This window comes from Poecilia latipinna, unplaced genomic scaffold (assembly GCF_001443285.1).
Source record: "Poecilia latipinna isolate Pla-1442-1.1 unplaced genomic scaffold, P_latipinna-1.0 Scaffold123, whole genome shotgun sequence".
NCBI classification, from domain to species: Eukaryota; Metazoa; Chordata; class Actinopteri; order Cyprinodontiformes; family Poeciliidae; genus Poecilia; species Poecilia latipinna.
In genome coordinates, this window is record NW_015112739.1 from 466,347 (window position 1) to 478,066 (window position 11,720).

The following is an 11,720-nucleotide window of genomic DNA, read 5'->3' on the forward strand; positions in this document are numbered from 1 at the left end:
TCAATGTGGCCCGTTGAGGGGGGCCAATATGCTGAAGTGGCCCTCGGTGAAATTGAGTTTGACACCCCTGCTCTAAAACAAGGACAGTGGAACACTGACCTATAGTCCAGTCATCTTTTTATTCTGCCAAGTAAAGACACTTCTGAGGTTCTATCTGATTGGCTTAGCATAAGGAATGTGACAGTTGTTGTGGATACTTTTATGTGTGCGAGAATAGACTGGATCCCTGTTGGTTGTGCACCTTTTTCTACCACACAGAAACATAACATTTTGTAAAAACACTTAAAATAAATATATAAATTACTGCAAGTACCTAACATTTTCTAGCAAACTGAGATGCATCTTTAAGCATTCAAGTTTGCTTGAGCATACTGTGAGAGTATTTAAAGTTTTCCTTTCTTGTGGTGTTTTCAGATAAAAGGCAGTGATGCAGGCTGGACACTGGGCTACATGTTGAACCTGACCAACATGATTCCAGCAGAGGCTCCAGACTCACCCCCACTCCCACACGCCGGCTACGTCTCCATAGTCACCGTCATCGCATTGCTGCTTTTCATCCTTTTCATCCTCAGCCTGCGTCCTATCTGGCCCAAATGCTCCAAGCAACCACAGATTGTATAAACACAATAATGTATCCATGTCTGAGTACTGTGTCAGGAACGTCTGCAAAGGGTTGTGAGTGTGTGTTTGTGTGGGTGAAAGGTCATCTGACGCTGTCAAACACGGTCCTGCAACTCCTGCTGTTTCAAGGATTTTTCAGAAGGGCATACGTTTTCACTCATCGGTAGAGTGAAACCGCTCACTGAAGGACATTTTCTCCACTTAAAAATGGGGGGTTGGTCATGAATGAGCAAAACTGAATGCATGCCTGAAAGTGTGTGTGCATCCTCATCGGCATGCATGTCTGTCTGTGTCCTGAATTACGCTGTGAATATGTAACTGTTTAAATAAAATAACCCGAGTTTATATAAAAAGCTTGGTTTGGCTCCATGTAAAGTAGTTACACCGTCGTCTTAAACTTTTTCAAATTTTGTGACTTTGCGATAAACTTGAACATGAATTATCTGTGATAAAGCAACAAAAAGTCATAATTGGTATTTTTCTACCAATTCTGGATTGGTAGAAAAATATCTTTTTTTCTTTTGCAAACAAAAATCTGAAAAGTAGGGATGGTATACAGCCCTCTCGCTTCTGATGCTCTTAAATAAAATGTAGTGCCTTATGAAATTACCTAATTAGCAAATAAAATCCACTTGTATTTTAATCTCAGTTGTTCTGTTAAGGTCTCAGCTTCCTGAAGGCCAAGAAACAGGAGATATGTCAACGATATAGTTGCCTATGACTTTATATAAAACCATCCACCAAAGTTGACAAGCCAGGCATTGAAAGCGTTAATTAGAGATGAAGCCAAGATTATTTAGTTGTATATTCTACATATCTGGCCTTTATCAAACAGTTGCAGGAAGAAAGCCACAAGAGGCGCACATGCACACGATACTTCTCAGAATTTTAATTGTGAAATATTTTTAAAACCATGCCTCAGTTCCCTTTCGACTCTGTAGTTCTGAGCTCCTTTTATTAATCTATAACAAAAAATGTTTTATTTATTGTAGGAATACTTTTGCAAGGCACTGCATAAAAACTCAATGTCCTTGCACTACGTTTATGTTTCAAGATCCATTTCATACTCAGAAGATTAGGTGGATTTTATAATAACAATTTTGTAGTTGTGTGTTGATTAAAGCCCTCAAACCAGAAAATCTACAATAACAGCGAATTGTTGTCTGGAAGTCAGGGCTAACTCTCTCTTTAGTCAAACACAAATGGTTACAGGTACAGGACACAAAAACATCGACTGTGACATTCAGTTCAAAGCAGCAGCAATTTAAGACTTCCTTCATGAAATTACGGGCTGCAAAATATCTGCATCCATATCTTCATTTTAAAGACTTCTCCCTGCAACATGAAAGTGCTTCCCTCTAGTGGCATATCTTGTACACTGCAGTGTAGCTTTTTCTACATGCAAAGACTGATCCTCCTTCTAAAAGAAACCAGGAACTGAAATATTTATTCATCGCCAACAACTGATCTCCTTCCTGGAACACCTGAATGAGTAAGCAGACGGTAACACATTCTTCCAACTATGTTGACTTTGCTGCTTCCAAGAAGGCAAATTCCCTATGCAAATATGTGCCAGGACTGGACATGAAATCCTCTAGACCTGGCTTTGCTGCTTTAGAGTTAAAGCATGAAGACTTTGGAGTTGGAAACTTGTGAGGTTTCCCTCTGTTTTGGAGCCGGGCCCTTCCTCTGTGATCTGTATCTGCAGCTGAATAAAAGCAACACAGGAGAAAACAATACTATGCCAAGAGTCAGTGGGCGGTTCCTCCTTCCACAACACGTCTGTGTTGGTGTTGGCAGGGAGCAACCAGTCTTTTTAAACTATTTTGTCTCCGCTAAGTGTCTGCTGTCTGTAGATACATCACGCTTCTGCACCAACAAAGCAGGAGTACGAAGGAAAAGTTCATCAACAAGTTCATTAACTTCCACCACACCCTAATATTGCTATCAGCTGTTATCACAGCTTTCCATTAACAGTGGTTCCTGAAGCCGCAGTGTACGGCGTTGACGTGCCATTCTGGCGCAGTGTATCGGCCTGTTGTAAGACAGAAGAGATGACTGGCAACTGAGTGGCCATTTTATCTGCAGGGTCGGGCTTCTGGTCGCTGAGTTGATCGTGACTGATGATGTTGGTGGTTTCAGAGTCCAACTCCCGAACCTTTTCCTTATAAAACCTCCGTCTGAAGAGTTTGAGCTGGGGAAGCTCGTAGCAGGTCTCCAACACCACCAGGACGCACACCAAGCCCAGCAGCAAGTAAACTGAAAGAGCAAATAGAAGAAGACAGTGAGGGTGAGGCTAAGAACAGTGTGACTAACCAAACCAAGCTCTGATCTGGCAAACAAAGAGAGAAGCACTCAATAGCTCACACTTTTTAGACCCCTTAAACCTGGAGTAATAAAAAGGCAAGCAAAACAATGAAACCTTGAAGAAATTGCTGCATTTTTTGACCATGTTTTTACTTTTGATGTTGTAAAATATATCGAAACTGGTGCAAAAACAGAAACATGCCAGATGCTGGCAGTAAGAAGTGTTAGACAGTAAGACAATAGCAGTGATGGTGGTAGGAGCACGTTCTGTAATTGTGGGCAGAGTTTATTCCACCCTCCTTTCACCTCTGTCGTTGTGTCCTTGGTCACCCACTATGCCTGCTGGTGGTGGTCAGAGGGCATGGTGGTGCTAGTGCATAGAGCCTTGCTTTTGCCAGACTGCCTTAGGGTAGCCACCATCACCATGCACCATGTGCATAAACGGTGAATAACTAAAGAGATCTCACAAATATGAGATCTCTTGTTTTGTCCTCTGGACTTGACAAAGCACCGTACAAGTACTAGTAATAAATATATAGGGAGAATCATCATAGAATTGATGTGTAATCAGTTTAAAATAAATCAGGCAACTTTAACCTCATCTATAGTTTAAATTTAAAACATGAGAATTGTTATTTTTGGGGTTTTCACAAAAACTGAATTTATTTGAAACAAACTGCCATCTTATTTCAATAGATCTAACCTTCAGATTAGGTTAAGTATCTTGGGCTTTAAACCAGAGATGACCACATGTTGTCAAAGTTAAATAAAAACAATGCCTGCCATATGCCTGTCCCTAGAGCTGACCCCTTAATTTAGCAACATGAATAACATCAGAATAGAAAATAGAGAAGTTTGAGGTGCAAATGCCAGGTAACTTACTGAATGCTTGTGGTATCACAAGCCATATGGTTATCTAAGGCTATAGCGCCTTCATGGGCAGGGAGTTACAATTAAAAACAAAAAAAAAAACATGGCCACTGACTATACCCTACAGCTGTTGTTGATTCTAGAGGTGTATCTTTGTTATGTTGTACTGAACCATGGGAGCATTTCCACTATAGGAAATATGGTAGTTTTCTGGGGAAATTGTTCTACTGCTCTCCTTACCATGGAAGAAGCTGGAATAGTTTCACTCTAGCTTTTCAATTCAGAGGCCAGTGTAGATTTCGAAGGTTGTTCTTCTACTTCTGTTATTTCCACAGTTTTCTGTAGCTGTCATTTCGCCATCGTTTTTTCCATAGTAGGGACCACCATATTTTCTTGGAGCCGTTCTCCCCCTGCCCCCATTTCTACTGCAGGGATCATTGTAGTTAACAGAGGTTTTTTTGTTTTGTTTTGTTTTTTTTTTTTTACCTGTCATTTCCACCAAAGGGAACAGGATAGTTTTTATTTTGTTTCTGTCTTCGCTACACTTAAATTATAATACAGCAGTAACTGGCCTTTTTATTTGCAAACAAAAGTCAAATCCAGTTTGTTGTGTTGAGTATTAGCAATTTATAATGTTTAAATTTGAATCCATGAATAAAATCAGCTAACCTTAGGAAAAACATTAGTTTATAAGATTAAATAAAGTGTGGACTTCCAGTTTCCAGTGTCTATGGAGGAAACAGACAGCAATGGTCTTGCATTAAATTTTTTTAGAGATTAAAACATCTTGTTGTTGTTGTTGTTTTTTTAATTCATCAAATAGTGTTGCACATTTCCTCACCTGTTATAGCCAGCCTGTACAGTTGTGGATGTGGGTTGTCCTCTTTACTGTGAGTTTCTCCCGGGACATAATCCCCGAGGCCTATGGTCGTCAGTGAGATGAAGCAGAAATACAGAGACTCCAGAAAGTTCCAGTCTTTTTCCAAGGAGAAAAAGATCCAGGCGGGGATAAAGAGGAAGAGCAGAGCCATGATGGTACTGAGCAAAGTAGCGTGAATTATGGCCAGCTTCGGTCTTGACACGGCCCACCGTCGGTGAAAGTAGGACACTGGGCGTCGGGACATCAGTTCCACCAGCCTCTCCACTATGGCGGAGAGGAAGAAGAGGGTAACGGGGATGCCGATGAGGGAGTAGAAGATACAGAACGCCTTCCCTACATCCGACAGAGGAACGCTGTGGCCGTAACCTTACAAGACAAAAAAAAAAAGTGTCAGCAGTGCCATGTAATCACAGGAGAAGCTTTCCACAAACAACAATGAGACGAAAAGGCAAAACAAACAGTCTCAGTTAAAAGCAAGACAACTTTAAAAAAAACAACACAAGCTTTGAACATGATGTACAAGATTCTAAAGTTAACAATTTGCTTTGTTGTTATCCGCGCTTAAATCACCATGATCAACCAGAGTAGAGCCCACTTTACTTTACACAAGGTTCCCTACTCTACCCTACCATCACTGAAGAGCAGTACATCAAGATACTTGATCTCCTCAGCTTAAGGCAGCTTGAAGTAAAAGGAAATAATCTTTTAGATCAGTGTTAACACTATAGCTAAGTATCGATAGTAAAACCCTCCTCAGCAGCTTTGTTCACAGGTAGAGAAGCAAAGAAGTTAAAGGTCAGCAGAGATGGTGGAAATTATTCAGAAGGACATTGAATTATGGCATCTGAGAGTCTGCAGGAGCAAAAACAATGACAGGGAGCATAGACAGATGTTGGGTAAAATGACTGAAACACTGATGTACAACCAAAAGAAAACTATCAAGGCCACATGTGATAAAAATAATACAAAGGACAGACATAAATAGGAAAAGATCTTTGCTTTCTTAGTTTACGCTAAGAACAGTAGGATGAAAACATTACGTTTTCTACGATCATATGCTAAGCTTGTGTTAGAATGTCGGCGGTTCGATGTCAGTGGATTACAGTGATATGACATGTTGTATTTGAAAATGGTTTTCCATAAATAGTTCCTTCCTTTTGAAACTTCCAGCATCTTCAAGGGTTCTTACACATTCCTGGTTGCAGGCCTCCTTGAATCACTCCCATAAACCATTCTTTTTGCCACAATGCACCTTTAATAGGTCATGCCCAAAGGTGAGGGCTGGAACCTAGAAGAACAGGTAAATCCAGAACTCAGATCAGCTCTGTTTTCATAGATCGGCCCAACTCTAAGAAAATGTCCCTACTATCACTCAAGCTGTGTTTGTGCTTATTCACATTCATTGATGGGGAAAGTTTATCTCCTCACCTTTAACAGATAAAACATGATCATGTGTTATCTGCCTCCAGGGTTTGATAAGGAAACCCAAAAACACATCTACAGTATGGGGGATATTTCCAAGCAATGTTGGTTTAGATTATTTAGGTCTCAGTTAAGTTGTAGGTACACTTCAATAACCTCAAAAAATAAAATGATTTAAGTAATTAAATTCAAAAACATAAAAACTTATACACTAGCCAAGTCTGTTTAGTAACTAATTAAAAACAAACACACACACACATACACACAGGGCCAATAAAACAATTATTATTTTAAATGTTATGACCACAAATCATCAGGAAAAACAACTGACTTGACAGCTGCCTATCAGTTTATTATTACCCACCACAAGAAGAGTAAACCAGAAAAGTTAACTGTTAAAAATACAAACTGTTCTAAAATGCTGCATTCAGGGATATTGATGGAAAGTTGAGAGGAAGAAAAAGCATGGTAGCAACATCAGCCCTGTGAGGAATGTCAAGCATGTCATGGCTTTGAAAACTGACATGGAGGCACACCTGTGGATGTATTTTAAGGCCGCACCTTGAACACCGTTTTCTGGTTTGACACGACTGTACAGTCAAAAGATATCAGCCAAGTTATCAGGAAGAAAACTGAGGAGCTGCACAAGCCTGGTTCATTCTTGGGAACAATTTCCAGATATTTGAAGATGTTAATACAATTACGCGCAAACATGATGGGAATGTCCTACCATCATACCGTTCAGGAAGGAGAGAAGTTCTGTGTTCCAGATATTAATGTGTTTTGGTTTGAATACATCTATATCAATACATCTAAATGTATCCACAGTGAAGTGTGTCCTTCATGTACATGGGCTGAAAGAACCGAAACAAACATAAAAAAAGCTAAATTACAAGACCTTCATTATTGTCTTGTGGTCTGATGAATCTAAAGTGGAACTGCCTGGCCATTGTTGTTTCTCCTCCATTGTTTCATTTGGAGGAAAAGTGTGTAAACCTGGGAACATCATCCCATCTGTAAAGTATGGGGGTGGCATAATCATGCTGTGGAGCCTCTTTGCAGTTGGAGGAACTGGTAAGCCTTATAAAATAGGTGAGGAAAGAACATTATGTGTGGTGTAAGATTATCCAGTAATTGTGTGGAAATATCGAAGCAACATCTAAAGACATCAGCTTTATCCAAGCTTCAACTTGAAGCTTGGATTTAAATGGATCTTCCAGATGGACAATTACCGTAAGCATTGAGCCATTGTGGTTACAAAGTGGCTTAAGCCAAACAAAGTAAATGTTTTAGTGTGGAAATCACAAAGCCATGATTTTAATCCGACAGAGAATGTGTGGTCCGATCTGAAAAGGCGTGTTAGCGAGGCGGCTTACAAACCTGACTCAGTTCCACCAGTTCTGTCTGGAGGAATGGGCCAAAACTCCAGCAAACTATTCTGAAAAGCTTGTGGAAGGAAACCCAAAACTTTAGACCCAAGTTACACAGTTCAACAGTAATGCTACGAAATACTGAGGAGAAATAAGTAAACTTCTGACTTTGAAGACATTCATACATACATCTTTAATAGATTGTCTCTCATTGTTGCGGCATTTACCAAATAAATTCACAAATTCTAACTGGCCTAAAACAAGAGAAGTTTGGTCTGATTTAACTTCAGACATATATAAAAAAAAGAAGTGTACACGTCATTTTTTCTGAGTGTAAACTTCCGGTTCCAACTGCGCAAACATATACTCTATACAAGTTGTTGAAGGTTTCTCGGGCCTCAAATATTAAGCTATGTGGGGGTCAACATAGATACAGAATCCCTCCGTTTTAAAGGGAACCACAAAAAAGTCAAATGTTAGCTCACCTGTTGTGGTCAGCACGGTGCTGGTGAAGAACAGAGAGGACACAAAGTCCCAGTTCCGTACGGTGTCGTTACCCAGGACGGACACCCCATAATTACTGGCCTCCAGCGCTCGAGCCAGCAGCTCCTCCAGTTGCGCGTCGGACACGCAGGTGTTGTTGCTCAGGAAGTCCTGCCTGGCCGCTTTCAGCTCCTGCCGAAGCTCGAGTTCATAGGGCAGCTCGATGGCGGAGAAGATCCCGGCGCCGATGACGAGGTAGAGGATGTAACAAACGATCAGCAGCGCAAAGTTGATCTCAGACTGGTGCCGCTCCGCGAAGTGAGCGCACCAGTCTCGAAAGCGTCCGATTACCATCACACAGTAAAGCTCCAAATCTTCAACGACTTACACTGAATCCGTCTTATTTAAACAAACTAACTAGAGGTTGTTTTTTTCCCCCATCGCTGTAACTTATGTTCTTCTCTACCCAGTCTCCGGACTCTTCCTCATTCTTCATCTCTTATTGGAAGTAGGTGGCGTGACGTCATTCACTCACCTTACCAGGTGGAGTGCTGCTGTGTGTGTGTGTGTGTGTGTGTGTGTGTGTGTGTGTGTGTGTGTGTGTGTGTGTGTGTGTTTATGGGAGCGCATGCTCTCTTCAAACCGGTTAAACGGGTTTTGTGTTTCAAGTCAGACGCAACAAAGGATTTGTTTCCCCAGGTCAGTTTTCTCTAGAGACGCAGATTTACTAGTCCTGGAGGTCCTCCATTTTAGCTATGTTTGGAGTAACAACAAAATAACAGCATTTTATCGAGTTGATCAAAAGCATCCCTGAAGTTTTTCACCAGCCCAATATGGGGGGAAAAAAGCTAATCGGGTTTTTATGTCTTTTTTTTTTTTTTTTACAGTTTACCCAGGACCTTTGGTGTTTTCATTCCTGTCTGAAGCTTTTGATGCTGCTCACTGTATCATGTTGCTGAGTTATTTGCACTGCTTTGACTTGATAAACTGTTAATTTTTAAGTCTAACTGACGGACTGTTTTCCTCCGTATTCCTCTCTGTTGTGAGATACCTGAGGAATCTATGGTAGGCCATTTTTACATTATGACACCTCATAATTACAAAGTTTGATGTATTATATATATATAACTCAACATAAAGTGTTGCATAACTGAGAGAATTAAGTGATTGTTTTTAGCAAATAAAACTGGGAAAATGTGGTGTGCCTAGCAGAAAATTGACTGTACATGACTACGGAACTAAATTGGAGCCATAAAATGTGTCCTAAAAAATATTTTGAAACTGGAAAAAATTATTTGAAACTAAAAAATAAAATTTTGAGCTGGAAAGAAAAGATTTAAAATTGAAAAACAACATTAAAACTGAAAAAAGTTAATAAACACTTTTTAGAAGATTCATTCCAGGTTTCCAATTCAAGTTACCACCGTTTATGGATGTATCGTATGAGCTGAGAATACTTTGTCTTGTTGATATATTGAGCTGTCAGGATTTTACATTCCCTGAAAAAAGGCCAGAAGCTTGACAGTGAAAAAAAGGGGGGAGGGGGGGGGAAACTACAGCTGAAAAACAGTTAAAAGTAAAAAAAAATAGTTTTGAGATTTTATTTCAGTTTCAAATAACTTTTTTTCATTCTCCAATCAAACTAATTTTTCTATATAATAAACTGTGTCTTCATATCAGATTGATGTGCATAGATATTTGATTTAAAAGTGCTTCTGAGAAAGAGACACAGTAAGCTCTTGGATATTGGCACATTTTTGACGTGATTCTGTAAGATAAGCTCTAACCAATGATCTATACATGAATAGCTTGTACTCGATTGTGTTGAGTATGTAAAATTTTGGTGACCTGAGCTGCTCCTTTCTTTATCGTGATAATGTTCCTTATACTGTAAATAATGACAAATTATTTTTGTTCCATAGACTACAAGCTAAACTTTGGTTTATGAAAGAAAAATTCTTAGATTTCCATTGTTGACGTTTATACACCAAGAAATTTAGAGCATTGGTCTAAGCTTTACAATATTTTTTTATTATTATTATTATTTCTGAGCATATTAAAATATATTCACCTTCTAATATGCAATAACGTTATTCCCCACCAGAGGGTGCTAGAGACCACGTCTCCCGCATGTGCGTTTTAGCGTCCCGCACTATGGCGTCATCAGACAAAAGAAAAACCATAAAACAAAAGCAGTTGATTAAAAAACTTTTTTTTTTTTTTTTACTGATAAGTTACCACCAAACATGTGCCCAGTTTACTCAGTCATCATTTTCACCTGTCTTATATCTGGCCTCTCACAATAAATAATTATTTACAACCATTAGGAAGGCGCAAATAAAAAGCAACAAGGACTGTCATTAGACACGCTGCCAGAGGAGTAATATACAGCGAATGAGACAGACTGGAATCAATACTGTTGCATAAAAAGCTGACAGATAGATAGATGATGGTCACTAACAGATAGTGTAAGCAGGATTAAAAAAAAAACTGTTGCATCCTGTTGTCTCCCTCTCTCCTCCATTTGTAATGAAATTGTCTGTGTTGTTGTGAGTCTCTGGCTGTTTTCTGTGCAGCATCCTGAACGTCCCAAAAAGTGCTTCAGTTGTCTGAAAATCAAAAAGAAAGCCAGATCAATGACATGACTTCAAAGATGCAATGATCTGAAGCAATAATTCAGAGCCCTGGTGCTATGCTTTTTTTTTTTACATTGGTGAAATATTTCCATTTTCTGCTCCAGATTTTTACTCCATTATACACTAGTTTGACAAACTATGAAAGGCTGTATATAACGTACCTCGACAGAGATATCACCACTACGGATATTTGTTGCTTTAATATTTTCATGCCTTTTTAAGGCTATTCATAACTTTTGAACATTTTTTTTTCTGTGCATCTTATTGGATTTTATTGAGATGAACCCAAAGTAGCGTAGATTTGTGGAGTTGAAGGAAACAAGTTCATTGCTTTTAAAATCTTTTGCAAATCAAACTGTGAAAACGGTGGCATACATTTATATATTTCCCACCTTAGTCTGGCCTTTATAAATAAAATTCAGTCCAAACAGCTGCATTCAGAAGGTGCTCAAGAGATGAGACCAAAATTGAACATTTAGCCTTCATAAAAATACAACAGCGCTGAGAGCAAATAGTTTGGTTGGACATCTTACCTCTGCACTCATATTTTAGATCTGAGAAGATGACCTGTTCCTGAGAGAAGACAAACAGTCCCAGTCTGCCTCCAGCCAGGGTGTGGTCATAAACCGCCCCTGAGTCAGCCAGAATGCCCCTGCCCTCATACACAACCACCCTGCAACAAGAGCACAGCGCAGGTGAAAACTAGGCAAGTAGGAGTTGTTCGTTCATGTGGCGAACAACTGCCGAAACTTACGTTGTAACTAAGAACATTTATGCGTCAAATGTAAACTTTCTACATAGAGAAACTGACCACAACATGTAAGAGATTCATCAAATTAAACTCTAAACAATGACCCAAGATTTAATGTAAAATTGCTGACTAAGGAGTAACACTGGTTGCTTGACTGTTGAGATGTGGCCAAGATTGCTTTCCTCCCAAGTGGTGTTTGGTCTGACGACTCAAGAAAATAAAACTTCAGTCTAATTCTCCAACAACAAACGCAAAATGGCATTTTATTTTGTATTTTAATACAGTGGTCCCCAACCTTTTTATTACCACGGACCGGTGAAGACATTGGAAAATTTTGCTGCGGCCCGGGGGTTGGGGGGAAGGGGGGTGAACCGTCAGAT

At 39.6% G+C, this 11,720-nt stretch overlaps 3 protein-coding genes across 5 annotated transcripts in view; 1 reads left to right on the forward strand and 2 right to left on the reverse strand.

Annotated features, from left to right (window-relative positions):
- Positions 1-974, forward strand: part of entpd1 (ectonucleoside triphosphate diphosphohydrolase 1) — a 35,467-nt gene extending 34,493 nt beyond the window's left edge. For both annotated transcript variants that reach the window (XM_015028408.1, XM_015028409.1), the window contains exon 10: positions 415-974. In XM_015028408.1, coding sequence (XP_014883894.1) covers positions 415-621 — 207 coding nt within the window. In that variant the 3' untranslated portion in view covers positions 622-974. The remainder of the gene's footprint in view (positions 1-414) is intronic.
- Positions 975-1,486: 512 nt separating this feature from the next.
- Positions 1,487-8,466, reverse strand: LOC106945016 (potassium channel subfamily K member 1-like). The gene is made up of 3 exons (XM_015028411.1): positions 7,956-8,466; positions 4,640-5,044; positions 1,487-2,880 (listed from the first exon to the last, which is right to left on the reverse strand). The coding sequence occupies exons 1-3, from the start codon at positions 8,305-8,307 to the stop codon at positions 2,579-2,581; spliced, it is 1,059 nt and encodes a 352-aa protein (XP_014883897.1). The 5' UTR covers positions 8,308-8,466; the 3' UTR covers positions 1,487-2,578.
- A 1,497-nt stretch (positions 8,467-9,963) lies between these two features.
- Positions 9,964-11,720, reverse strand: part of LOC106945017 (thrombospondin-2-like) — a 22,359-nt gene continuing 20,602 nt past the window's right edge. For both annotated transcript variants that reach the window (XM_015028412.1, XM_015028413.1), the window contains 2 exons: positions 11,123-11,262; positions 9,964-10,562 (listed from right to left, as the gene is read on the reverse strand). In XM_015028412.1, the coding sequence (XP_014883898.1) occupies positions 10,555-10,562; positions 11,123-11,262 (148 nt within the window). In that variant the 3' untranslated portion in view covers positions 9,964-10,554. The remainder of the gene's footprint in view (positions 10,563-11,122; positions 11,263-11,720) is intronic.

Bases quoted from the DNA above. Each gene is read 5' to 3' on its own strand.
- LOC106945016 (XM_015028411.1), bottom strand. From the start codon at position 8,307: ATGGTAATCGGACGCTTTCGAGACTGGTGCGCTCACTTCGCGGAGCGG. The intron at 5,045-7,955 runs GTGAGCTAACAT...TTGTCTTGTAAG, and splicing joins CACCGTGCTGACCACAACAG to GTTACGGCCACAGCGTTCCT. The intron at 2,881-4,639 runs GTGAGGAAATGT...TTGCTCTTTCAG, and splicing joins GTACAGGCTGGCTATAACAG to TTTACTTGCTGCTGGGCTTG.